Genomic DNA, 26,160 nt, shown 5'->3' with positions numbered 1-26,160 from the left:
GGTTAATGAAAACCAAGACAAAGCAGTAGCTTTTTTCTTTTTTCTTCTGGTTAAACTTGCTATTTTAACTGAGAATAACGGACAATCTTTCAAGCTTTTGGATAAATGGATAAACAGAATCAATACACATCCTGTCATGGTAATTTTTTGATACAAAAGTTCACTGTATTTTGTTTTTTCCAGAATCCTCCAATGCAGTCATCTTATGAAGCTGAACTGATGCCGTCTGACTGGCTATGTAATATATCTGAAGAAAACAACAAGGCAGAAGTCAGTCTTGAAGCCATGTTTCAGGTTGCCGCTGAGGTGCGTTCATCATGCAAAGCTGAAAAGGTGGGAGTGGCACCTGTAGAGAGCCAGTGTTCGATCCTGGAGTTTAATGGAAATCGGGCACTGCCTGTTAATAGTTACGCACCTTCTTCAACTGAGGAAAGCCAGCTGGAATGTCTCACTCCTGTAACTTCAGACACATAATTTCTGGTGGAAGCAGATGGAGCACTGAATTTGTCTTCTGACATTCTTTGTGCTGCCGATACCACTCTGTCTATAGAAACTGCTGCTGCTGCTAAAATACTACAAGAACTTCTGACCACACAGGAAGCAGATGAAAAATGGAGCACAGAACCAGATCACCGCCCAGCTGAGTTCTCCCTCATGTTTTTTCAGGAAGAATTGTTCAGTCCAGAGCAGGTAAGGGGAGGTAAACCAACATCTTTCTTGAGCTAACTATATTTGATAGTAATGCTAGGGTCTGGACCGATAGCTTTTCAATATTCTTGCCAGCTTAAGAACTGAAGGCTTCTTTAATTAAGCTTTTAGTGGACAGTGAAGGATTTGCTTGGTAAAGCAAGATATAAAAAAGAAGACGGAATGAAAAAGTATCCCATGTTTCCCATGTTAATGAGCACGACATGTGTCAGCCTGTTGGCCGAGTTAGGGTGCTCATTTGCATGGGAGACATGCGTAGTGCAGGTGTATTCGTGGTGATGAAGTGGATGCTTTTTTAGGTTGTAACATACCATCTTTAATCTCCAACAAAGAAGAGTATTTTGAGAATTGCCGCTGGAGGCAGATTTTTGCTTAAATTTAGATAAACGGTTAGATTGTTTCTGATAAATAGTTGTTAAGTTCTGTTTTCTGTGGAAAGTATAGTTTATTGACATTTGACTGGTATAAAGCATCTTCATTGGTTTATACTTTGTGGTGTACAACAAGTTGTAATTGTACTTTGGTCTACCTGTACCTGGTCTTCCCGGTATGTAAAATTGTAAGTCTCATGAGGGGTGAGGGGCATTCTAGATGTTACTCTGTTAAGGCAGCAAATGCGTGCTCTGCTTTTTTTTTTTGTTTTGGTTTGAAAACAAGGTAAGCTCAGGAGATTGACTGCATCTGTTTCTGCTGCATGAGACCTACCTTGCATGTAGGCACTTAATCTCATTTTTGTGTATGCATTGAAGCTACTGTTTTATTGTTCTATCGGTAGCTTGACGCCTTCACTGAAGTTTCTAGATCGGAAATCATCAGCTGGTGCAAACCTCCCATTGTTGCTTTCAGTGTTATAAAGATTAGTCATCTTCCTCTTGGGTATCTTTCTAGAAAGGGATGTGTATTCTGATCAAGCCTCTGCATAGCTCAAGCCTAGACTAGACTGTTCTGCTCAGTACCGTGTAGGGAAGAGCACATCCCTGTGCTAGTGCATGGAGTTGGCAGTACTCCTTAATTGGTGCCCACTCATTATATTAAGTGTTGACCGCACTTTAAATGTTGTCAGTTTTGAGAATTTTTGAACTGCATTTTTAGAATGATAGGTTGTCCCTTGTTGAAGGCCTTTGGAGTCCGTGACCCGAACTTCCTTGTCAAGAACTGGGGGAATTAAGCACACGAACCACGTAGTTGTTTGGGAGGGAGGTTTTGTATATTTGTGAGAATCCTGATGTTGGTCCTGGACTGTAACTGGTTAAATAACTGGCCTCAATTTTTGAGCAATTGAAAAGCAATTCAGGGACTGTTCAGCATTTTGTTTGACAGATTCCCTCTTCCTGTTAGAACCACTCTTCAACTAGTCTCCTCCTCCCAAACTCGGGAGAGGGAAGGTTAACTTAACACCCTACTTGTCCAGAGCCTGGGGTCATGGCAGGTGCAGAACTCTCCAGAGGAGGCTTCTGTGCCTGTACTCCTCACATCAGGCTCCAGCACAGTTTTCTTCCTCATCCCTGAATCTGGAAGCACTCAGGCTTTCAGTGGCTGTTGGTACCATGTGTTTTAGAGCAAGCTTATGACAGAATAGTGGACGTGCACAGAAGACCGCTCTGTTCCTCTCTATACAAGCAGAGGGGGAGCAAATTCCCCCACTGTTCATACAAGAGCATCAGAACAGCTCTGCTGGGTCAGATCAAAGGTTTGTCTTGCCCAGCGTCAAGTCTCAAAACAGCAGCTGTAACCTGATGTGTAGGGAAGAGCAAGAACAAGGAGCGCAAACAGAGCAGGGCATTCCTGCTTACACATTCCAGCTACTTTCAGCCCGAAGACTTGCGATGATAGCGTGTACTTCATCTTGGGTTTCTGCTCTGTGGACTGAAGTCAGCCCTTGAAACTGTCGGTTTTAGCATACGGGACCTTTTGACCAAGCTGGTACTGTTTTGTTTTCTGTTTCGTTCACAGTATTTCCCAGCATTTAATTACTCCTGTGACCAGCACTGAGCCTTGAACTGTCTCCCTCATAGAAGTAACAGTTTAGTAGAAACCTGCTTTATTCTGCTTTCCGGATTTCCTAAAAGACAGCAAATTAAAGAGCAGCTCTTTACATGAAAAGAGTTAGTACATTCAACAGTTCAGATCCAGCATTGTCCTCTTAGCCTCAGTGAATTTCTGTCCTAGACTTTTACAGGCTTTGGCCTTCAATGGGCATCTCTTATTCCACTCCTACTCCTAAGAAATGTTTTGTTTTATTCTTAAAGTGGAAATAGAACATTTCTGTAATGCTTGATCAAGAGGAATTTGCCTCCGATTTCGTTCAGTCTCCTTGGCAGCATACCTATGTGAAGGCTGAAACGCTTGCTTTCTTTGGGGAAGGTTAATCCAGCAAACCCCATTCATGCGAGTTGCTAATTTTAGTCCATCATGGTTCCAGCTGGGTATAGGTATAGTCCAGTCAGTGTCTCGTAAGTCGTGTAAGTAGTGAGATGCAGCAGTTTTGGCGTTTTTCAGTAACTGAAGTGAAAAGGCAAAACTTTTACGTCTGTCAGCTTTGGTAGCTTTGCTTGATTCTCTGCCAAACAATGTTTCGGACTCTGAAGTTGCAGAAGTATTAGACCTGAGTGGAGGGTCTGTCCACAGGTGCGGTGAATCCATGGTCAGAAACATGTTCGCTTAAAAGACCAAACAATAAAAAAAAGGGATAGCTTGGGAACCAGACTTGTGTGGGCTAGGCTGATGCTGTTAGGATGAAAATGGTATTATTACCTATTACGTTAGATTACTGAAGAGTTGGTGTGTAAGATTCTATAAACACAGTTGCGGCGAATGAAGAGACGGGATGCAGCTTGATGCAAGCAAATGTCGGTTTACTGTACAGGAGCACGACTTTATATACACTTTCAAAAGCTGCGCGTTTTAAACTAATTGGTTCTTGAAGCTAAGCCTTGCATACTAGGCAATCCCTGATTGGTGGTTAACTACCAGCAATTAACAGCAAGGTGTTACCTTTCCTTGGCGCCATCCTTGGCGCCATCCGTCTCCCACTCCCCTGTGCTCTGCAAACATGCCTCATCATGTTAATTGTTGTCCAGACAAGCCCGAGCACATTCCCCTCAGCTAACTGATTGCCATGCATGGTCCTAGTTTCCAGCCCGCTCCTGCATCTCCCCCTTCCTGTTGCACAAAAAGAACCCCTGAAACCGAGCAAAAACAAGGCACAAGTAATAGAACAAATAAAAAACCAACTAAGACATATTATCAATGTCAAAATAACCCAATGTCTTTGTTCCGTACAATTTTACAATTTCCCCTTTTTGTTTTTGAACAGCTAGTACCAGGCTTGCCATGTTCTGCAGGGCCCTTGCAAACATGACTGCAACCAAGGTAATAGCAAACAAACAATACTGCCAATTGAGTGAATGGATGCCAAAAAGGCTGAAATTTTCTCAGATTTTGATAACATGTTGCTGCAATGGGGCGCCTAAAATCCACGCAGCACATACCATCAAAATCCTCACAGCCATGTCCCTGAACCAACAACAAAAGCAGTGGCAATTTTGACTCACATTCTTAACTGCTTATCAAACAAGGTGATTTAACTCTTTAATGCTTTCCCTGCTGTTACTCTGGATAAGAGAAGAACCGCTGCGACACGTTCCCATCATAGCCTCCTACTACATTAGTATCTACAGAAAGACAATTACCGACATTCAAAGTGTAAACAATATCAGCTTCTTTTGGATTAACATTATACATAGGTGGAAGGGCACACCAACCAAGAACTGCACCAGTCAAAAAGTTCGAAACATAGCATGCCTTCTCTGAACATACCTCTGGGGTCATTCCCTTCATTCCCTCTTTTTCATGCAAAGAGAGACACTTTACAGAGAAGCCCCTATTTACATCTCTGAGCCCGGACACAAACCGCAGCTGTATGCGCCACCAGGCTCAGGGCAGAAACCATTCATGTAGTTACATAACTATATATCTCTACAAGCGTGCAGACACCTATTAAACACTAAATAACCATGTTTAACTTTCCTATTCTCCTTCACAATACCTAGTTACTCTCTCATTATGAATCCTTCATTCCCCTTATCAGTGTCAATGGAATCATTGTCCGAGTTGTCCTGTCCCGTGCTTGGTCCAAACGTATTACCTTTGTTAAGTGGTTTGATCCAGGGTGATAGTGTTCGTTCTAGGCGCTGTAAAAGGTGAAATCTATATTCTATGTCCTGATTTTGGGTATCTAACATTAATGCAAAACAGTAATCCTCACACAGTTTTTATTTCATTCTGTAGGGTCGGTGTCGGTATCAGTTGTCTGCAGTAAAGGTTCACAGAAAGGTCTTACATTCTTCGCTGGGATCCATCTAGGTCCTTTTTCTGTAGAGACACAAGCATAACCTTTTCCCCATGTAACAAGAGGATATGGTCCCATAATTTTACCTGTTTCTGGATCTCGGACCAATACTGGGGCTTTAACCCGTGCCTCGAAGGAGGCATTTGCAGTGAAATGTCGAACTATCGGTGGGTTGTTATCTATTAAAGAACAATTCAAAAAATTAAAAACATACAATGCTTTCTGTAACCGTTCCTCCGGAATAGCCATTCCCATTCCCCCTTTTTGTTGTTGTAATAAACGCTTTAGAGACTGATGAGACCGTTCAATGAGAGATTGACTGGTGGGGGAATGAGGAATGCCAGTAATATGAGTTATACCCCACAGGGCAAAAAAGTTTTTCATAGTTGTTGAAACATAAGCTGGACCATTATCTGTCTTTATCTTTAATAGGAATACCCAATGTAGCAAAAGCACGCATTAAATGTCTACGAATATCTCGTGCCTTTTCTTCTGTGTGACAAGAGGCAAACAAGGCACCTGAAAATGTATCAATGGAAGAGTGGATATATTTAAGGTTACCAAATTCAGAATAATGTGTGACATCTGTTTGCCATAATTGTAGGCTTTGTAATCCTCTAGGATTAACTCCTGTAGCAATTGATGGGAAAGAATGTTTTTGACAATCAGGACAGACAGCAATAATATTTGATGCTTGTTGAGAAGTAAGGTCAAACTGTCGCTTAAGAGCTCCAGCATTTTGATGGAAAAAAGAGTGACTTAGTTTAGCTTGTGCAATACGGTCTGGCAGTACTTGAACTGGTAACGTCAATAGGTCAGCTCGTCGATTGCCTTCTGCAAGAAAACCAGGTAGTGAGGTATGAGACCTAATATGCATAACAAAATAAGGTGCAGATCCAGAGTCCAAAAGGAAAATAAGTTCCTGTAACAGGGTAAAAAGTTGTGAATGTGAAACATTCCGCAGCACAGAAGCTTCAGCTCGTGTAACAATACCTGCAACATAAGCAGAATCAGTAACAAGGTTGAGTGGTACATTCCATTTTCGGAAAACACGAACAACTGCATTCAGTTCTACTATTTGAGGTGAACCGGAGACTGTCTCTATATCCGAATCCCATTGTCTCCGTTGATCATCCCACCATAGAAGAACAGATTTATGTGATTTGCCTGATCCATCTGTAAAGACAGTAAGCGCCTGTAAGGGTTGTTCGCTTCTTCTGGGTTTTAACATCAGACGAAAATCAATGTTAAACAGTTTGTGTGAAGGTGGATGAGAAGTTATTTGGCCTGTATAGTCGGCAAGTGCCATAACAAAGGTGTCTGATTGCTGATAAAGCCATTTTAAGTATACTGTTGTTATTGGTAGACAAATACAGACAAAATCCTTCCCTGATAAGGTTAACAGGCGTGATCTAGCTTTAACAATCAGAGAGGCAAACATTTCACGTTGTGTCAAAATAGTTTTTGTAGGCTGGTTAGGTAAAAAGATCCATTCAATAATTAACAGGGGGTCTGAGTTCTGAAGGTCCCATTGAAATATCAGGGCATGAGGCTGTCGTACAGGGTTTAAAATAATCAAGTAAAAAGGTAGTTCAAGGGCCCATCGGTGGGCCTGTCGAGAAGCGATAGCTGAGGCAACCTTTTGTAAAGATGTATCTGCTTCAGGGTTAAGATTACGTGGAGAACAAAGATTAGTGTCCCCTTTTAGTAGGTCAAACAAAGGACCCAAGTCTGTATTAGAAATTCCCAATAATGGTCGAACCCAATTTATTGTTCTCAGTAATTTTTGTGCATCATGCAGGTTTCTTACATTGGTATTGATCTGCAATGGTTGAGGAATAATAGTTTGTGCTCTTATTCGCCAGCCCAGATACTTCCAAGGGGGAAACTTTTGGACCTTTTCTGGTGCTATAGAGAGGCCTGCCGAATTCACGGCATCTATGACAAGGGCTACAGCTTTCTCCATGACTTCGTGATGTTGTGCTGCCACTAAAAGGTCATCCATATAATGATACAATAACACAGTAGGCATAGCATTTCGGACAGGACTGAGTATTTTCGCAACATAGCATTGACACATTGTAGGGCTATTTTTCGTATCTTGTGGCAGTACAACCCACTGATATCTCTGCAACGGAGCTTGCATGTTGATGCTTGGAATGGAAAAGGCAAATTTTGGGGTATCATCTAGATGCAATGGGATACTGAAAAAACAATCTTTAAGATCTATGACAGTTAGATGCCAGTGTCGAGGGATCATAGTTGGAGACGGGAGCCCGGGTTGGAGGGCTCCCATATCTTCCATAGCATCATTAATTTTTCTGAGATCATGGAGCAAGCGCCACTTGCCAGTTTGTTTTTTAATAACAAAAACTGGTGAATTCCATGGGCTGGTAGAGGGCACAATGTGTCCTTTGGACAGTTGTTCTGAGACTAAGTTTTGAAGTGCGCGAAGTTTTTCCATAGGAAGGGGCCATTGATCCACCCAAATAGGAACATCAGTCTTCCAGGTTATTTTTAGGGTGTCACGCACTTCAATGGCCCCGTCTAAAAATGTGTGCGGATAGACATTCCCCATTGTGACAATACATCACGTCCCCACAAAACCATAGGGACAGGTAGCACAAAAGGTTTAACAGAAGCCACATGTCCCTCTGGTCCTTGAATTTGAATTAGTTCCAAACTCTGACGACTGTTACCGGTCCCCCCTATCCCAGCCAGTGTCTGAGAGACATTAGTCAGTGGCCATTGCGGAGGCCATTTGGCTTGAGAAATTACTGTGACATCAGCTCCAGTGTCAATGATCCCATTTAGTGCTATTTGTTGGTCATTATGAATAAGGGTACACTGATACATAGGTCGCTGTGGAGAAATAGATTGTACCCACAAAATGTGAGGTAACCCTGTAGATCCAAAACCTCCTCTCCTCTGCGGAGGGTGATCAGAGGTAAGAGAGCCTCCCCCTGCCGGGATCAAAATCAATTGCGCTATTCTACTACCTTGAGGTATCGTACAAGGTGGAAATGGAGTCCATGCCATAATTTTGATTTCGTCCACACTGTCAGAGTCAATAACACCTGGTAAAACAAATAGACCAGACAATGTTGTGGAAGATCTACCAATTAATAGAGCCTGTGTATCAGGGGGTAATGGTCCTTTGACATTTGTTGATAATAAATGAACCGAGGAATCGAGCAACGTTACTGTGTGTGAGGTTGCCAGGTCCAATCCTGCGCTGCCTGAGGTTGCTGGACAGAGACTTGAGGTGTCGGTACTTCTCTCCGAGCTTGTTGAAATGCCAGCTGTGGCATTTGTGTCTGCGCGCGTCGCTGCCGCGCGCTCTGCGGTCGGTTTCCCTGTATCGGTTGTCCCTGGAAATCATACTTAGATCGACATTGATTAGCATAATGACGCCCTTTCCGACATGTCGGACAAACTCCAGGACCAGGAGGTTGTTGTTTATTCCCCGCAGCCCGCGCAAGACAATTTCTCTTTAGATGACCAGGCTTACCACAACCATAGCAATTCCCCACACCATGCATTGTTGCAAAAGCAGCAGCCATAGCTTCAAACTTATGGTCAACCGTACCGATTCGGTTACATGCTTCCACCATTTCCACCAGAGTGGGGTTTGGGTTGGGAAGAGACTTCAATAGCCTTTTACAATCAGCATTAGCATTTTCAACAGCTAGTTTTGTTAGCAATATATCCCGAGCTTCCACATTACCTACTTGACGTTCCAAAGCCTGTTTTAGTCTATCAATAAACTGCATATAAGGTTCTCGAGACTCCTGAGTGATGTTAGTAAAAGCTTTTTGTGGCTTTTGTACATCAGGAACCTGGAAAAAAGCCTTTTTTGCCTCTCCTCTAATTGCCTCGAGAGCCGCACGGGGGCAGTGTTGAGCCTGTGTTACCGGATCAGCATGTGCCCCGGTGCCCGTAAGATGCTCTATTGTCAGTGCAGCTAATACAGGTTCATCGTGATTAACATACGTGAGCAGGAGTGCTTGCAGTCCTCCTCTCCAATGCGACTCCCACAACGTGTACTGAGTCGGGGTTAGTAACAATTGTGCTAAAGGTTTCAAATCATGAGGAGTCATGATATAAGTATCAAACACAGAAGATAACAGGCTTATAAAATAGGGAGAAGAAATACCATGTTCTGTAACTGTGCGGCGCAGTTCTTTAACAACCGAAAAAGAAAGAGCCTCCCATCATGCTCCCCCTGCTCGACCCTGAGAATACAAGACCGGAGCAACAATAGTTTTAGCCATGTCCAAATCCCCCTCCTTTAAGGCTTGTTTCTTTATTTTTGTCCACACATCACGTAGATCAGGAGGGTATAAATCAAGTTCTTTTTCACGGTCTATCGGTCCTGGGTCAAAAGGATCTTCTTCTGGCGGATACCCCACTGCATTGACACCCAGGGGTCTAGAGCACTGTGACTTAGAGGCTGATGAGGAAAGAGCTATAGGAGCTTGCGATTCCTCCTCCTCTCCTTCCTCTGCTTTCATAGTCTCAAAAATAACTCTCCATGAAGAAAGCAGACGGTGGGACTCAATATTGCCTTTTGTCGCAGAATCCCATAATTTCACCCCCGTGTCGTCCCAAAGTTCCCGCGTAAAAATTGTAGATGCAGTCACTGCGGGCATATTTACTTGCACCCACTTGAGCGTTGCTTTAAGGTCTTGTCCAGAGATATTTTTCTTATGTTTATTAAGAAGACCTTTCATAAGCTCATAAACGTCTCCTTCTGGGGACGAAGCCTGATTCCCCATTACGGATTTCCCACAGCTCACCTCTCACCTCCGGAGGGATTTCTGGCCGGCTCCTGCTTCCTTTCAGCAGATCATTCAAAGTTCTGTGGGATTCGCTGCAAGTCGCTCAGATAGGCGATTCAAAAGCCCTTCACGTTAGATCCTTAAACGGATCACGTCGGGGTCACCAATTTGCGGCAAATGAAGAGACGGGACGCAGCTTGATGCAAGCAAATGTCGGTTTATTGTACAGGAGCACGACTTTATATACACTTTCAGAAGCTGCGCGTTTTAAACAGATTGGTTCTTGAAGCTAAGCCTTGCATACTAGGCAATCCCTGATTGGTGGTTAACTACCAGCAATTAACAGCAAGGTGTTACCTTTCCTTGGCGCCATCCGTCTCCCACTCCCCTGTGCTCTGCAAACGTGCCTCATCATGTTAATTGTTGTCCAGACAAGCCCGAGCACATTCCCCTCAGCTAACTGATTGCCATGCATGGTCCTAGTTTCCAGCCCGCTCCTGCACACAGTGATAAAAAGAAATCTGAAAGGGGTGCTGTGCAGTATGACTGCTCTTCAGTTTCCACACACGCAGCTGTAAGGGTTAAAATTGGACACAGCATTGGAAGTACAGGTTCACCAGTGAGGGGGAATGAAATTTCCTCAGTTTGCTGGCCACGCTTGTCCTGGTGATATGGAGAAATAGTGTGAAATGGGGACAATGGACATCGATTGTGATTGTATGTGTCTGCTCGAGGAATGTGGGTATGGTGACTAGTCATGGGTGCGGTGTCTGGTCACATAGGCACACAGCTCTGAGGAGACAACTACAGTTTTGAGGAGACACCTGCCCCTCTTCCTCTAACAAAGGGGAGACGGGGAGACGCCTGCCCTTCTTTCTCTAACAAAGGGGCTATTTAAAAGAGAATGAGAAAAAGATGAGAGACATTCAAATGCTATCTAGAGGGAGGGAGTGCTAAGTCTCCTTGCTGGAGAAGATTGGATGGTCACAAGGACATGAATCACCTGAAGAAGATTGGATGGTCACAAGAACATGAATCACCTACAAACCTGCAAGACCACCACATTCCAGAAAATGGACTGGTAAGCTAATTAACATACAAAGCGGGGTTTAGGTAACGAATATGTATAGGTGTTAATTGACTATTCATTTGTTTCATTGTATAAATGTGAGTTGGTTCGTCACTTCGGGCATGCACGCTTATGGAGGAGCAATCCCCCGTGCATCTGCGCGCAATAAACATACCTACTTTATAACTTTCGAGTTAGAGAGTCTAATTCCGCACGTCAGTTTTGGCGAGCCAGGCAGGAGGATTTCTGCTCGGCTGAGGGACCAGCTGCGGAGCAGACGCTCCTAGGCGCGCCCCGGGAGATTTCCTCGGAGGAGCCTCCTCTTCTCAGCTGTTCACCCGGGAGCAGAAGAGAAACCCCTGGATCCACGGATAAAACGGTATGTTTAGTAACGGGGCGGCTGGTGAGACGCACGGAGACTTCCGGCGCGCAGCGTAGTCCCCAGGAGGAAAGGTACCTTGGGAGGGGGTTTGCTGACCAAGGGGTGGCCGCTAGCGATCTTGAGGGCAGATCGAGCAAACCCGAGGTTACTGCCATTCCTAAAAGCCCGGAGGCCTCGTGACGGAAAGTGGGGGGCGGGACGGAATAAGGCGGAATCTCACAGGAACAAGAGGGACCTCACAGCAAAAGTAAAAGGGAAACTTTTGCGCAGGAAAAAGAGGAAGCTAAAAACTTCCTTTAGGTTGTCTTAAGAATTGGGGAATTCCTAGAATGTAACAACTGAAATAGCGCTCTGTGTCTTGTTTGTTCTATGTGTTGTCTTGTTACATGTTCAAAAATCGGAGTTATGAAATGTATGTTGAAAAATAATAATATTCTGGTAATTCGTGGCAAATAGCGGAAAACTTAACACTCTGCTTAAGACCAGGAAAAATTGGTTTTTGTTTGTTGTTTGTTTATTGGCAATTGTTCATTGAAATGCATACTTTGTGAACTGTTAGTGTTCCTAAAAGTTGTACGTAAGTGCACGGTACCGTATAACACACTGCTTGTGTGACTGAGGGCTTCCCGGAGAGTGTGAATGGTGTGATTGAGATGCGCATTTTGATTTTCCGTGTATAGCTTAATTATTTTGACTGAGTGTGAGTGCAAGAGTGCTTGAGACACACGTTTGAGTGCAATACGAGTAAGAAGCTCTATCCGTGTTTCCGACCTTGGGTGGCTACGGCGGCCGGAGAAAAACAAAGTAAATAAAATTGCAAAATGGGAAATGGAAGGAGTAAGCCCTGTGAAAAATCGCCCTTGGGTTGTATATTAAAACATTGGAGCGATATCGTAGGACATGGTGGTACCGAAAATAGAAGGAAATTGGTTAAATATTGTAATCAGTGGTGGCCTTTGTATAAATTGGAGAGTGATGCGAAATGGCCTCAGGAGGGAGGAACAATAGATTATAACACTCTCCTGCAATTAATGTTGTGTCTGAGAAGAGAAGGAAAATGGGAGGAAGTATCGTATGCAGACATGTTCTTCGTCCTCCAGGACAAACCTGAGTGGCAAAAGGACTGTGGATTAGTACCCCCTCGGGATCCTATGGTACTAGCACTAGAAAGTGTGCGGGATTAACATCACCTGATCTTTGATTGTGGCTCTAGAAAAGGATAGGAAAAACCTGAGACCTAAACTAGAAAGATGTTCTTGTTGAAATTTTTGTGTTTAAAAGCTCAGGTTGCGGTTCCTTCTGTGGAGCAACCAGAATGAAACACGTTGTAAGATATAAAAACTTGTACTGATGTATGTAAAACCTGAGGCGTGTGTGTGTGTGTGGAGAATCAAAGACCTTGTGAAAGTGTTGGGGTGAGTTTGTACAAACCCCTGTACCCCCTCGAAGGTGCGACTGAATCATGCTGGGATGCATGGCAGGATGTTTTCTGTTTGCCTGCAAAGGCATGATATGTAATAACAGACTTAAAGCAACAAGTAGCAGATTTGCACTCAGGGTAAGAAAGAGTTAAAACAGAAGTGCTGCTGCAGAGGCAGGCTTGTGTAACCTGCAGAGCAGGAACAGCATCTCCTGCCCCGAACCCTTCTGCTGGTAAGGAGGAGTGGTTGCTATTGCTGACAATTGAGCAGAAGGACCTGACAATGTCACCCCAATTGCTGCAGCATTTGCAGTACAACAGGACCGGTAACGGCCCCTTTTAGGGCAGGGAATGGGTATGAGGTGGAATTTTAGTGAATACAAAACCAACTTACTTGTTAAACTTCAGTAAAAAAAAAAAAAAAAAAAATTAAAAAAAATTGTTACAGTTGTGGGAGCTGCTGGCCACCAGGAAAACATCCTGAAACCTTTAAAGTACAAACTAAAAAACCAAATAAGAATGCCAAATTCACCAAAATCTTTGTTGGGAGGAGATTTATTAGAACATCTAGATGTTTAAAGAAGGGGAAATGAAATTACAAGTTAAATATGATCAAGTAATTGAAATATTGAGCTTATCTTTAATTCAGCAGAAAAGAGGAAAAGAGGACCTCCCTGAAGTAAGAGAAATTTTTAACCAGGTGTATCTGAAAATAAATTCCAGGAAAGGTGAAAAACGCTTTACCTGTTACAGTAAAATGATAAGGGGGAGGCTTGCTCAGTTCAGATAAAAACAATATCCCTTGGTCAGCAAGGCTGTGGGGATATTGGCAGAAAAAGTGAAATAAAATACACTCTGTAGTAGTTCTACTAATGTAAATCTGTGTGTTTTGCCATGACAGTGACTTGTTATGGGATGTGCAGATGAAACTGCATTGACAACGAAGTACAAGGAATAAGGTTGGTCAGGTGCCTCCTACCATAGTCAAGGGCAAGACTGGGTTGGCCTCTGTGTTTGCCACCAAGCAGAATCTTGAGCTCCGCTGTTGGCTGCAACCCAGTAGGCGTTGAGCGGTGGGAACATATGCCATGCCCGACCTTGATGTGAGGCATGGCCCACTCTGAGGCACTGATTTGGAAATTGAAAACTGCCTGGCCGACCATGAGGCCAGACGAGTAACAGAGGAGGTAGGAAAGGAGGAATTATCCTTAATACCAGATGATAAAATCCAAACTGAAAGTACAGATCAAGAGCCAAACTATTCTAAAGAAAACTTAAAGGTAATTCAGGACATGAATGATAAAATAAAAATAAATAAGTGGATTTATTTAAGGGATGGTTGTATAGTGGTACCATCCAATTTAATATGGACCACAGCCCTATTATTAATAAGATGCATTGGGGAGCTGATACTTTATATAAAAGTCTAAATCAGAAATTGATAGGGTGAAACTTGTATACTGTAATAAAACAGGTGACTCAGCAATGTGAAATGTGTTTACGCAATAATCCCAATACAGCAAATAAAATAAAACTAGGGAACATTAATAGAGGAAATGTTCCAGGGCAACATTGGCAGATCGATTTCTCAGAACTTCCTAGAAAAGGGGGGTATCGATATTGGTACTAACAGATACCTTTTCAGGTTGGCCAGAAGCCTTCCCGTGCAGAACTGCTAAAGCCCGGGAAGTGACCAAAATACTACTCCAAGAGATAATACCTAGGTTTGGAGTCCCAGCAGTAATGTCCTCGGATAGAGGACCACATTTTGTGTCCAGAATAGTACAACAGATCAGCCACCATCTAGGAACAGATTGGCAATTACATACCCCATACTGACCACAATCGAGTGGCCAGGTGGAAAAGATGAATCATCTAATCAAACAACAGATTGTCAAGTTAGGTCAAGAAACAAATCTAACTTGGCCCCAGTCTTTGCCATTAGCTCTTACACGAATTCGAACTAGACCAAGAGCAAAAGAGGGGCTTAGCCCATTTGAAATTTTATATGGACGACCCTATGGGGTACAGGAGGGGATGTCTTCACAAATTGGTGAAGAAACAATGACTTCCTATATGGTGGCACTAAACAAACAATTAATAAGAATTGAGAAGCATGTGATGGGAACACGCAGTAGGGGTCTGGATGGACCTGTTCACGATATACGACCAGGGGACTATGTATACGTTAAGTGTTTTGCAGATAAAACCCTGGAACCACAGTGGACCGGACCTTTCCAAGTCCTACTCACCACCTACACTGCAGTCAAGGTTGAGGGACAGAATTCTTGGATTCACCATACCCGGATTAAGAAAGCCCCTGCAACTTCGTGGAAAGTAACCCCAGATAAAAAAAGAACTGAAACTCAAATTTACTCGGAAAAATGGGAACAATGTGGGTGGCAAGTAAGTGAACCTGAGCGGTTGTAGATCCACCGTATGGGAAGGGCACCACAACAAACAATATAGAACAAAAAGTCTGGGACTGAGCCAGTGGCCAGTCTTGCCCAACTTGTTATCAGTAAGCCCCAACTCAAACAAAGATATTTTTGATCAAAACAGATTTTATATGTATATATGAGGAACATTTAGATTCTTAAAATGATCAAGAGTGGGTTTAAACCATTTGTGTTTTTTTGTACCCTCTCTCTTGCCTACAACCAAGAGCCTGATAACTGGCCTTGGAATCATGCCCAGAAAAAACACACTGGAATAATGGGAAAGGTGGACTCAAAGACGAAACTAGCTATGGTGTTTTTTTCTGAAAATGAGGTGTACCAAAGGAATCAATGGGATCGGGAGGATGTACACAAAGTCGACCGAAGTAGGGTGTCAAACATATAATGAAAAGGATAACACCAAGATTTCAGGAGACACCCTGATTAATGTCAGAAAGGTAGATAAGGAATTTACCCTTCTAAATACAACCATGTGCTTTAATTCACGGGAATGTTGGCACAATTTTATAATATGCCTAGGAAAGGAATCCCCAAGAACAGCTCTGACTTATAAGATCAAAATAACAATCATGCTAACCACTGTTCCTACCACCACCACAGTTACAACAACCCCATTAACGCTTGATCTTAAATTAACTAAACCAAATCCAAAAATTTATACAATTGGACCATATGTAATCAGAAATACAGGTCAGCAACAAATGTTGTTTAACCCAGAATGGTCTCTTAAAAGAATAGAGTTAAAAATACAAGTCAATGTTTCTGATGCTAAGCCATCCTGTTCCCCCTTCTTACGAACCTCTTATGAGGGATGGACAACTTGGTTAAGAAAAAGGGGAAATATTTATCGAAACAGAATAATGAGAGATGTAACTGGAATGTTGGGAACAGGACTCGGAGTATTAAATTCCATAGACTCAGAGGTAATAATGAATAAACTAGCCGCCACCACGGCCGATCTATCAAAACTACAACAACCACTAAAATCTTCATTATTGGCATTAGGGGCGCACCAATGGTTGATATCGAAGGTACTCCCCAGGTGGGAACAAATAAACATGGAAGATCATCAACTCATCACTAAGGCATTAGGTGGTTTACAGGACGACGTCGCCCTGGCTCTAAGTTGTATCCAAGCCCAAACGTGGATGCAATCAATAGCTGCATCCATAATAAGAGAAGGAGAGGAAGGCATATTTCCTACGGAAATTCGAAAGATGGTTTGGGACAATGCTACGGAGGTAGAAAGAAAACTCCAGTCATGGTGGAATATGGTGAACTTTACCTATGACCCCAACACACACACCATCACAGCTTTTGTGTTAACCATACATAATGCAGTAATAATTACCATACACCCCATTGTAGCCCTTGGAATTAACCATAATGGGGTGCTCCTATATCCTTTTGAACATAGAACATGGGCCAGAAAGATAGGCGACAAGTGGCAAACAGTAGATTTAGAATCTTGTATTATACGAGAACAGCAGGCCTTCCTCTGTGAAAGCAATACTACAATGGCTCAGGATACTTGTTTAGATACAGATCAGAAAATATGTCATTTCGAGGCCCGACCAAATGCAAACTTGAAAACAGTAATTATATATGCAGGGAAGGGATGTGCATGTTTGAGAACTAAGTGTAACACAATAACCATAGATGGGGAGGTAAAAGAGACTGCACAATATTCAAATTACTGTATTTGTAATTTTACTACTATCACAGGATGCGATTTTAGTTACTCAGCCCCAGTAGTGTCTCATCAATTCTTAAAATCCAACTTTACCCTATCACAGATGATAATTCCTACCCCCATAGGACTAAATATAAATAGTATAAAAGAACTATTAAAACATGCAGATTTACAACGTATACTGGAAGAAACCAAAGAAAAGGGACACGAAACTCTTCTTATGACCCATCATGATGTAGAGGGGATCAAGAAAGTTTTAAAAAGGTAGAACAGGATGGAAACCATAATTGGTGGAATACTCTCTTTGGCTGGTCACCTTCTGCAACAGGAATTCTTAACACTATGGTACACCCCATTGTGATCTTATTGATCAGTTTAGGAATTTCCTTAATATTAACCATTATGTTATATTTGTGGGTTTGGAGAATGTTTAAAAGGGTAACACTTATGTATGATGCTTTATATCATTCGGGAAGACTGCTTAAGTAAAAGAATTTACTTAATTTAATAGAAAAGGGGGGATTGATATGGAGAAATAGTGTGAAATGGGGACAATGGACATCGATTGTGATTGTATGTGTCTGCTCGAGGAATGTGGGTATGGTGACTAGTCATGGGTGCGGTGTCTGGTCACATAGGCACACAGCTCTGAGGAGACAACTACAGTTTTGAGGAGACGCCTGCCCCTCTTCCTCTAACAAAGGGGAGACGGGGAGACGCCTGCCCTTCTTTCTCTAACAAAGGGGCTATTTAAAAGAGAATGAGAAAAAGATGAGAGACATTCAAATGCTATCTAGAGGGAGGGAGTGCTAAGTCTCCTTGCTGGAGAAGATTGGATGGTCACAAGGACATGAATCACCTGAAGAAGATTGGATGGTCACAAGAACATGAATCACCTACAAACCTGCAAGACCACCACATTCCAGAAAACGGACTGGTAAGCTAATTAACATACAAAGCAGGGTTTAGGTAACGAATATGTATAGGTGTTAATTTGTTTCATTGTATAAATGTGAGTTGGTTCGTCACTTCGGGCACCCACGCTTATGGAGGAGCGATCCCCCGTGCATCTGCGCGCAATAAACATACCTACTTTATAACTTTCGAGTTAGAGAGTCTAATTCCGCACGTCACCGGTGTAGCCCAAGGTGTCGTTAGCCTTACTGGGCACTGCAGCATCCCCACGTCCTTTGCAGAACTGCTAGTTAGAGTATCTAGACTACTTTCACCATGTAGGCTAGTAACAGTTTCTTAATAATGGTGATCCCAATATGCATGTTATTTGTTTTTTCTTTATCAAACACTGCAATTTGGTTTCTACAACCCCTGCCTGGTATTGCTTTTCATTATTCTCTTCTTTTTAAATAATGAAGTTTCTAGAGCAGTTGTCCGGTGGAATACCCAGTTTAGAATGCTTACCTGAGAAATCTTCCCTTCTCTCACTACTTGATGAAGGCTGATCACTAATTTTTCTAGAACTTGCTATTATGTAAATGCCACCAGGAATAGAGAAGTCATCATCACTCGTGAGACTTGGATTCTAGCTGGTGGAGGTAGTGACCTACAGCCTGCCTTCCTTCTTTGTTTTTGTGCCTGGGAAGGAGCTGTGGTTCAGACATTAGACAAAAGGCACTGCTAGCCACGTGTTTTTCACGTGGCCTTGTTAACAGTACTAAAGCAATACATCCAGACAGCACATTTCAAAGAGGAAAAAACGAGTCAAATGGGTATCCAGCAAGTGCAGGAGGTGTGTGGGAGGGAGCTAGTTCTCCCTGGAGTACTCCATTACTGTATTTGCACAGGCCTTTTTGAATGTTATTATACAACTTTGTCAAGCAATGTATGTGTGTTTCTATTGATACGTATACACATAGCCTGTTATATACTCAACATGGAGTAATGACAGACTCAAGGTGGTGAACATGATTTTTGGAAAGGCTATCTTATTACCAAGTGTGACCTCTTGTCTTCTGTAAACTCACACATAATGCTTTTCTAAAGCTTTTTTTCCCTTTAATAGAAGGAAACATTGCAGGCTCTGAGCAGTCATTCATCTTTAGGTTATTGATGGATAAGATATTTGCAGAAGAGATGACTATTCTAGAACAGGTGATACTGTGAAAATTTTTCTGTCTAAAGGTAGGTTCCAGGTGCTTAACTTTGGGCCTGTACTGCCTCAGTGAAATAGAAACAGAACTTGGTTGTTTGGGCCTTTTTTTTTTTTTTTTTTTTTAAGCTACAGGTTTTTGCCACATGATCATGGAAATGTACCAGTTTGCCAAATGGTTGCCTGCAAAATACATGTAGAGCAAAATACATGTAGAGCAGCAGCAGAGGGCTCTAAAAAGCAAGCAACACATTATAACTTAATGTCTTAACGACTGGATGGGGTGGGGTGAGATTCCCAGCCAGAAATGTGTGGTTCACGTGTGGTTCTGCATCACACAGCTCTGTCAAGTTGTTTGAGCTAGATCTGTCGTTATTATTACACGTGCTGGTAAGAATGAGTGCACCTGTATTTCTTCTGGCTTATTTCTTCTAGCTAGTTTAATAACTGAGGGAAAAGTTCAGACTGTGGGGACATGTACCCTATCTTTGTGTATTCTAGTTTTCTGATCTCATATTTTGCTTGATATGATGTTTTGTAAGAGGTTGTTTCAATTTAGCAACCTTAATTCTGAGTTAAAAACACTTACTATGTCAACTGTCTAGGCAGTGTTCACCACCTGTTAGATGCCCTTTTGGAGTGGAGAAGAATAGCTTTTATTTTGTTTTGTTGGTTTTATATTAGTTTTATTATAAGATAACATTGAGTGATCTTTGGTTTTATTTCTTTTGTTGTTGTGTTGTGTTTTTTTAAGGAGAATACTAGTGTTAAAAGTGAATCCAGGACATCGGAGACAGAAGAGAGACAATTCACTTCAGGAGCTGAGCCTGTGAACGAATCTGTAGAACAGACAGATTCATCTGTAAAATCTTTCTCCCGGAAAAGACGCAGTTCAGACACAGGCAACTCTCTCGGTAAGAAAGATTCTACGTTTTCTCAGAGATTACGGTGACAGCTACTCTGAAACTAACTATTACAGAAAGGGGAGAGTAGAAGAATTTACTTGTTGTCTGCCGTGTAAGTACCTCATTGTTCCTTCGCTAAAATATTAAACTTGTACAACCTCTTAGTGTACTTACCAACACGCTTCAACAGAGACACTTATGCTAATTACTCTGATGTGGGCAAGGGTATAAATTATGTAAGAAAATAAAACTTGAAGTTCTGGGAGTTGTGCCAGAAACCTGGATGTCACAATATTGAGATTAAGTCCATAGATGTGTTCGCTGGAGAGCGACAGTGCTGTGAAGGAAACACTGAGTAATGAGGTAACTATGGAAGTTCCAGGGGCAAAAACCACCAAACTGATGAAGCTAGTGTAGAAGTCTGAACTCTTTGTCTCAGATCACTGAATACATTGTACCAGTCTGATAGTGTCCTGAAGCACATGAGAAAAACAAGCCGCAGAGTATCTGAGGCTAAAAACTTCACAAATCTAGTAACTGAAGGGAAAACCTAAATGTCCACAGATTAGAGAGACATAAGAGGACACAAAAAGTACTTGGGATCCATTCTAGAGGGGAATTTGGTTCAGCCTGCAAGTCTCTAAGAAGCTGTTTCCCTCACAGCTGTTCATCAAAGAGCCGATGGTAGAGCTTGAAGAGCTGTTGCTCACTTCAAAGGGTAGTTTCTAGATTCCAGATCATGATGCTAGTTAATAGTTCAGCTCATAATGCCCATCAGTTTCAAACATTTAAGTAAGGAATAAAGTCTTTCTCTCAGGAAGCTGAGAAAAAAGGTGGGAAGCCACCTTGAAAAAAGACAAGCTTTTGTTTAAAACACATGATCGAGAGTTCTTGTTCAATTACTTCCTGGTATCACAGATAACTAGCAAACTTCTCATCTTTCATATCTGAAGCAAAACATCTGCTTAACGTGCCAGTTGTAAAGTTATGTACAGGAACATGTTGGAAAGCATTCCCATGGGATTGTTCCACAGGGATGAAACACTGTTATGCTAACGCTAATTAGCAACAATTGGCATAGTCTACTCTCTGGGAAATGTGACGGTCATCCAGGTCTGCATTTCCACTGTTGTACCTTTGAGGCTTGGTGTGCGTGTTAAGGGTAGAGATAGACAGCACACCTGAGCCAAATGTGATCAGGCTCAAGCTAGCCCAAAATCAGTTGGGTGCATGATAGAAGCCTCAAAGCTGGCATAGCCTGTCAGCTGCACGTCAGCTGTAAGCCTGAAGCAGGCAGACTCAAGTGCAAGCTGACTTCTGCTGCTCTGACTACACCTTTGTCTGTCAGTACCTCCTGTCCTCTGTGAGACTTTGGAAACAACTTCTTTTTTAATCTCTCTGTGCTGAAATGCATCACGATGATTTCCAGGTGTTTCTTGGCAACTTACCCTCTGAGTGTGATGGAGTCCTCTCTGTTTTCCTTTGGGCACTCCTTTGCAAGTTTTCTGAGCCTGCACTTTGATACATACACCCTGCTGTGAAAAAGGCTCTTCTTCCATCTATTTCAGTAGGCTGTTTTTTTCTATGTTAACTTTCTTTGTTACTGTCACTTTTCTTTAACATCACTTTTCTTTGTTACGCGGTGACACCAAGTTCTAGATACCACACAGCGAGAGCCAATATAATGTGGTACATTTCAGTGACTGGGAGCAGCTCTGAGCCCAACCCAAGGTGTTAATCTGTAAAAACGCACCAAGAATCAAACCCCCGCCTTTGTGGAGAAGGCATTGCTTCCCTCCAAAGAGCTGGACTGGACTTCTTTGCATTTCACAGCTGTTCTGTAGCAAGAAAAGACGAGCGTCCTTTCACTAAAACACCGTCCCCAGGGTTTCCCTCCATAGCTGCCAGCCCATCTCTGCAGCACCGTAAATCACTGAGATAGGTTATCTGCTTCCTTCAAATGGAAAACCAATGTATTTAACCAGCCTTCTCAGCTAAATTCTAGTTTACCAGTTTTAAGAAGATTCTGCCCAGCAGAATCAAGATGAAAGGTGTCTCTAGTTCATTGTCCTGTCTCCAACAGTGTCTTCGGCATTTCTGTACCATTAAGCAGAAAAGGCCTCAGTAACCTTCAATTGATTTTTAGAGTCCCTTTTTGAAGCTGTGCAAACATTTAGCATCCACTGTGGTTTTTGTAAGTTAATGTCATTAATGCAGATTAACTACACAGTGGGTGAAGAAGCCTCCTCTTCAACTACTTCTGAGTCCTCCCGGGAGCCAGAGTCTGCTACAAAGGGTGCAGAACTTAACTCGGCGCTAAGATACATCATTGCAAATGATTACGGGCTGTGTCGTCTGTTCACTTCCCACTCTTTTTCTTGAGAGGCGATGGGTATGGTGCTCTAGCTCCTGCCGTGTTTATCACACAGAGGTGCAAGGAATAGTTCACCTTTCAGGGACTGCTTTTTTTCAGCCCCAAGCTCGCTCTTAGGACATAGATTTGAAGGTGCTGATGATGCATCTGCTTTTCCCACTACTTTCTAGCTGAGCTTGTCTGTTAAAATGGGAGTTTTGAAATAAATCTGTCCGCTTTTGTTGGCAGCACACACACTTGCAACAGGAGTCCTTTTGGACTTCACAAAGGATTGAGAGGAACTCTGTAAATACTTTGAGTCTCCTTCCCCATCTCCTCTGCATTGTGCTCCACAGGTACACTCAGCTAGTGAGCACAGCTGTACTGGACCTAATATCTGTGGCTTGTGCTTCCTCTTCTAAAAGAGCACGGGAGAAGGACCACATTCTGATGGGAGGAATTTTTGTTTGCAGCCCGTCTTTCTGGAAATAGGCATCTCAGAATGGAGCAGGGGGAATTTGTTACTTCTGGATTGAAGCATTTAAGCTGATGCTGAGACATTAAGGAAAAAAACTTTCTTTCTCGATGGCTGACCATATCTTTTCTGTGAGTCGTCTAGTCCTGCAAATAATCTGATGACTGTCTCTGACTTTTTTTCTTTTTTATGCTGCAAGGTGCCCTAGACATTTACCACCCACTCCCATGCCACTGCAGTTGTGTCACTGTGTGTTCTCTCTCATTCCCTCCAAGGTAAATAGATTTCTAGGTGCAATTGCTAAGGGCAAATCTTCACTCAGGCAAGGTCTCCCATGCTATCATCTGTTCCCTTGAACTGTTTCCTGCACCTTCCAGCCAAACATATTGTTAATGTTCATTTAGTTTTCCTATCCGGTCACAGTGAGATCTCTTCCTACAAAGGGGTTAAGAGTTAATGTGCGGACAGGCCTGGCCCTGAACTCTCGAACATCTGTGTGAAGCCCAAAGCGAAGTTGCTCTCGGGAGTCCGAGCGGCAGCTGCTTGCTCCAGCTCAGTTGCCATTACCTTGACGTCATTATATATTCATTGAAGGCATTTCAAATTGCCTGTCCTGGCAGTCTGCTCTTTGGGATGAGTGGGTGTCATACCCTGTGTCTTAACTTGCCATAATTTAGAGGTGCATTGTTACAAGCCCCCTCATTTCTCCATCCCTATGCGTTTTCAAGATGTGTTCCCAACAGAGTCTGCTTTGGCAGGAGGCAGATGTCAGAAAGTGCAAAAGTGGTGCCTATTGGGCAGTACAGAGAACGAACAGAGGCTGGAAGATGTGAATGTGTTTGTTTAGAGGTTAAATTTCTTGTGGGTGATGTTTGCAGTGGTAGCGCTGTTGTGACTTTATTGGGGTACTTGTTCGCTTTCTTGACCTGCAAGATCTGGCCATACGTGGGAAGTATCTCTGTTTTGCTGTGGATCGAGGTAACTGTCAAAAAAGGAGCCTCTTGTCTGTCCTCTCTGTGACGCCACAATTTTTTTCTGGGATCCTGGCGCTGGCTGTGGTGTGCTTTGAGGCAATTGTGCCTTTTCTGGGTAAACAAAGGGATATGGCACAAGCGGGTCAGGCCTTTCTCTAGATACTGCCAGGGGCTTATAGTAATTCATGTTTGGCTTTTGGTATCCATGGTGGCAAAGGCATTTCTAAATAATACATACTGAAGAATGGGAGCACTTTTCTTATAATCTGCTTTGGGTTTTTATATTTAAATTTTTGAAAAATTGGAAGAATTCCTATTTCTTTAAACAGTAGGCCTCAGGTGATCAGGTTATAGTCTGACATTGAAAGCATATTTTATAGTACCTGATAGAAATGCAATTGCTCTGTATGCTGCCAAGGGAAACATATCCAAGCACTGATACGTACTCAGTATTCCCTTTTCTTCCTAGATCTCCATCTGCCGGTGGATGTACCTCCGAAGCGGGGGTGCTTTCTGGAGGACGAAATAAGAGAGTGAGAAGTGGGTGACGAATGTGCAGCAGCTGCCAGCTGGATTCCCCTGTCAGACTCCAGCAGCAGTGGAGCTTTGCCCACAACAGTCACTTTGGATCATTTCAGCTGTGTTCAAAAAAAAAATCGAACCAAAAAACCCCCAACAAAACACCAAAGACCACACACAAAAAAGCCCAAAACAAAACAGCAAAAAACCAACAAAAAAACCAGCCCCACACCACTCTTATTTTTTGCTTTCTTTTTAACTTGGTAGGGTATTGTTTAGTAGGCCTCTTTCATTACATTTTCTACCTGTCAAGTTATAAAGCACCTAGTGGTCAGAGTAATTAATATGAAGTAATTCCTTAGCTGTTTGTATTCTTTAGATTTGGAAAGCCTGAACTTTACAGGAACCCTTAAACACTTTCTGGAGACATCCTTACTGGAAAGCAAATGGGTTTTAGTGCTCTGTTAGGAATCTGTTTCACTTATTTATTTATCTATTTAACGTTGTTGGGAGCTACAGTATGCTCAGCATAGGTGGTGGTTGGTGCTCTTGCTGCCTTTGTTTGCAGTCATACCGTGGCCCTTTACTGGGGATCGTGCATGAAACAAAAGCATTGGAAAGTCGCCAGATTCTGGGTCTGAATGGGTCAGAGATTTCAGGAGAGCAGCTAAAGGAAAGATGAGCTAATTTTCTAAGTGATTAACCAGGAAACCTTCTTCCTTCCTGAACCAGCTCTCTGTTTCACCAGCAAGGGTATGTAGTGTATGTATGTCACAGCTGCTGATCTTTTACGTTCCTGGGGAATTCTTCTGGTTTAATAATTTCCTTTTGATGCTAATGGTATCTGTAATGATAAGTTATTTATTATTCTAGTACTCTGTTCTAATTATGTCTTGAAAATATTTTTTAAACTTTTAGAGGAAGATTGTACTTATGTTGATAGCAGATCTTAAGTTTTTAATAGCTATACATTTGTGTTCATGTTAAAATACTGTTTGAAGGATAGAGGGGGCACATCCTCTACTTGTGGTGGTCAGGAGATCCATGTGGAAGAGCACCTAAACCATCCATGTAATGGCTTCATGCGTGTTCATACGAGCCAGCCCTGAGCAAAACGCACGAGAAGGGAGCAGAGAAGCTGTCAGGACCACCTCGGCTTGTGTAGCTCCCAGCTGTGGCCGGGATGTGCTAAGGGAGCACCGGGCAGTAAGATGAACTGAGGCGAAACCTTTCCTTACAGCTTCTGTAATAAGATCTTTCTTAACCAGTAGTAACTTCTGTAATACGGTGGTTTGTAACAAGATATTTTTAAAAAAGTAGTAACTTTTGTAATAAAGATGTTTTGTAATAAGGTATTTTAAATAAGTAGCACCTTCTGTAATAAAGATGTTTTTACCGATAGTCTTGTTACCGGGAGCAGGGTGGGATGTGGTTTCCCGTGTGTGCCCTGTTGTACCCCTGCCCAGGCAGGGTCGGCCTCAGGTGATCAGGTTCTAGTCTGCCGTTGGAAGCGTATTTTGTAGTGCCCGATAGAAATGCGGTGGCTCTGTATGCTGCCGAGGGAAACATACCCGAGCCCTCCTGTGTACTCAGTGTTGCCTTTTCTTCCTAGATCTCCGTCTGCTGGTGGTGGACACGCCTTGGAAGCAGGGGTGCTTTCTGGCAGTGACAGATGTGCAGCAGCTGCCAGCTGGATTCCCTTTTCAGACGTGTAGCGGTGTTGCAATAAATGGAGCTTTGGCACAGCAACGGGTGTCGCATCGGTGTTCTCTCCGTGTTCTCGATGACCAAGGGTGAGCGTGTCACAGCTGGAAGAAACAGCTGCTTCCTGTTCCAGCGGTTCTCGCTGACACGTGTATCACCCAGCGGCCGCTGCCCGGTGGAGCAGTTCCCAAGCCGGCGGCCCGCTCTTCCTTTGTGCCATGTCCCAGTTCCTGCGGGGCGGCTGCAGGGGCGAGCCTGGC

General features: G+C 42.9%; 1 protein-coding gene and 1 long non-coding RNA gene across 2 annotated transcripts in view; one reads left to right on the top strand and one right to left on the bottom strand.

The window, feature by feature from the left end:
• Window positions 1–25,892, top strand: part of LOC129783652 (heat shock factor protein 5-like) — a 37,792-nt gene extending 11,900 nt beyond the window's left edge. The window contains 4 exon segments of the mRNA XM_055793644.1: window positions 184–690; window positions 19,725–19,884; window positions 22,903–22,978; window positions 24,147–25,892. Of these exon segments, the coding sequence (XP_055649619.1) occupies window positions 184–690; window positions 19,725–19,884; window positions 22,903–22,978; window positions 24,147–24,225 (822 nt within the window). The 3' untranslated portion in view covers window positions 24,226–25,892.
• On the bottom strand, window positions 14,899–17,800 carry LOC129783829 (uncharacterized). Its single transcript, XR_008745808.1, has 2 exons — window positions 17,089–17,800; window positions 14,899–15,127 (listed from the first exon to the last, which is right to left on the bottom strand). It is a non-coding gene; the product is annotated as an uncharacterized LOC129783829 (long non-coding RNA).
• Window positions 25,893–26,160: the final 268 nt, after the last annotated feature.

Source organism: Falco peregrinus, chromosome 1 (assembly GCF_023634155.1).
Source record: "Falco peregrinus isolate bFalPer1 chromosome 1, bFalPer1.pri, whole genome shotgun sequence".
Lineage (NCBI taxonomy): Eukaryota > Metazoa > Chordata > Aves > Falconiformes > Falconidae > Falco > Falco peregrinus.
This window is presented reverse-complemented; position numbering and strand designations above follow the sequence as displayed.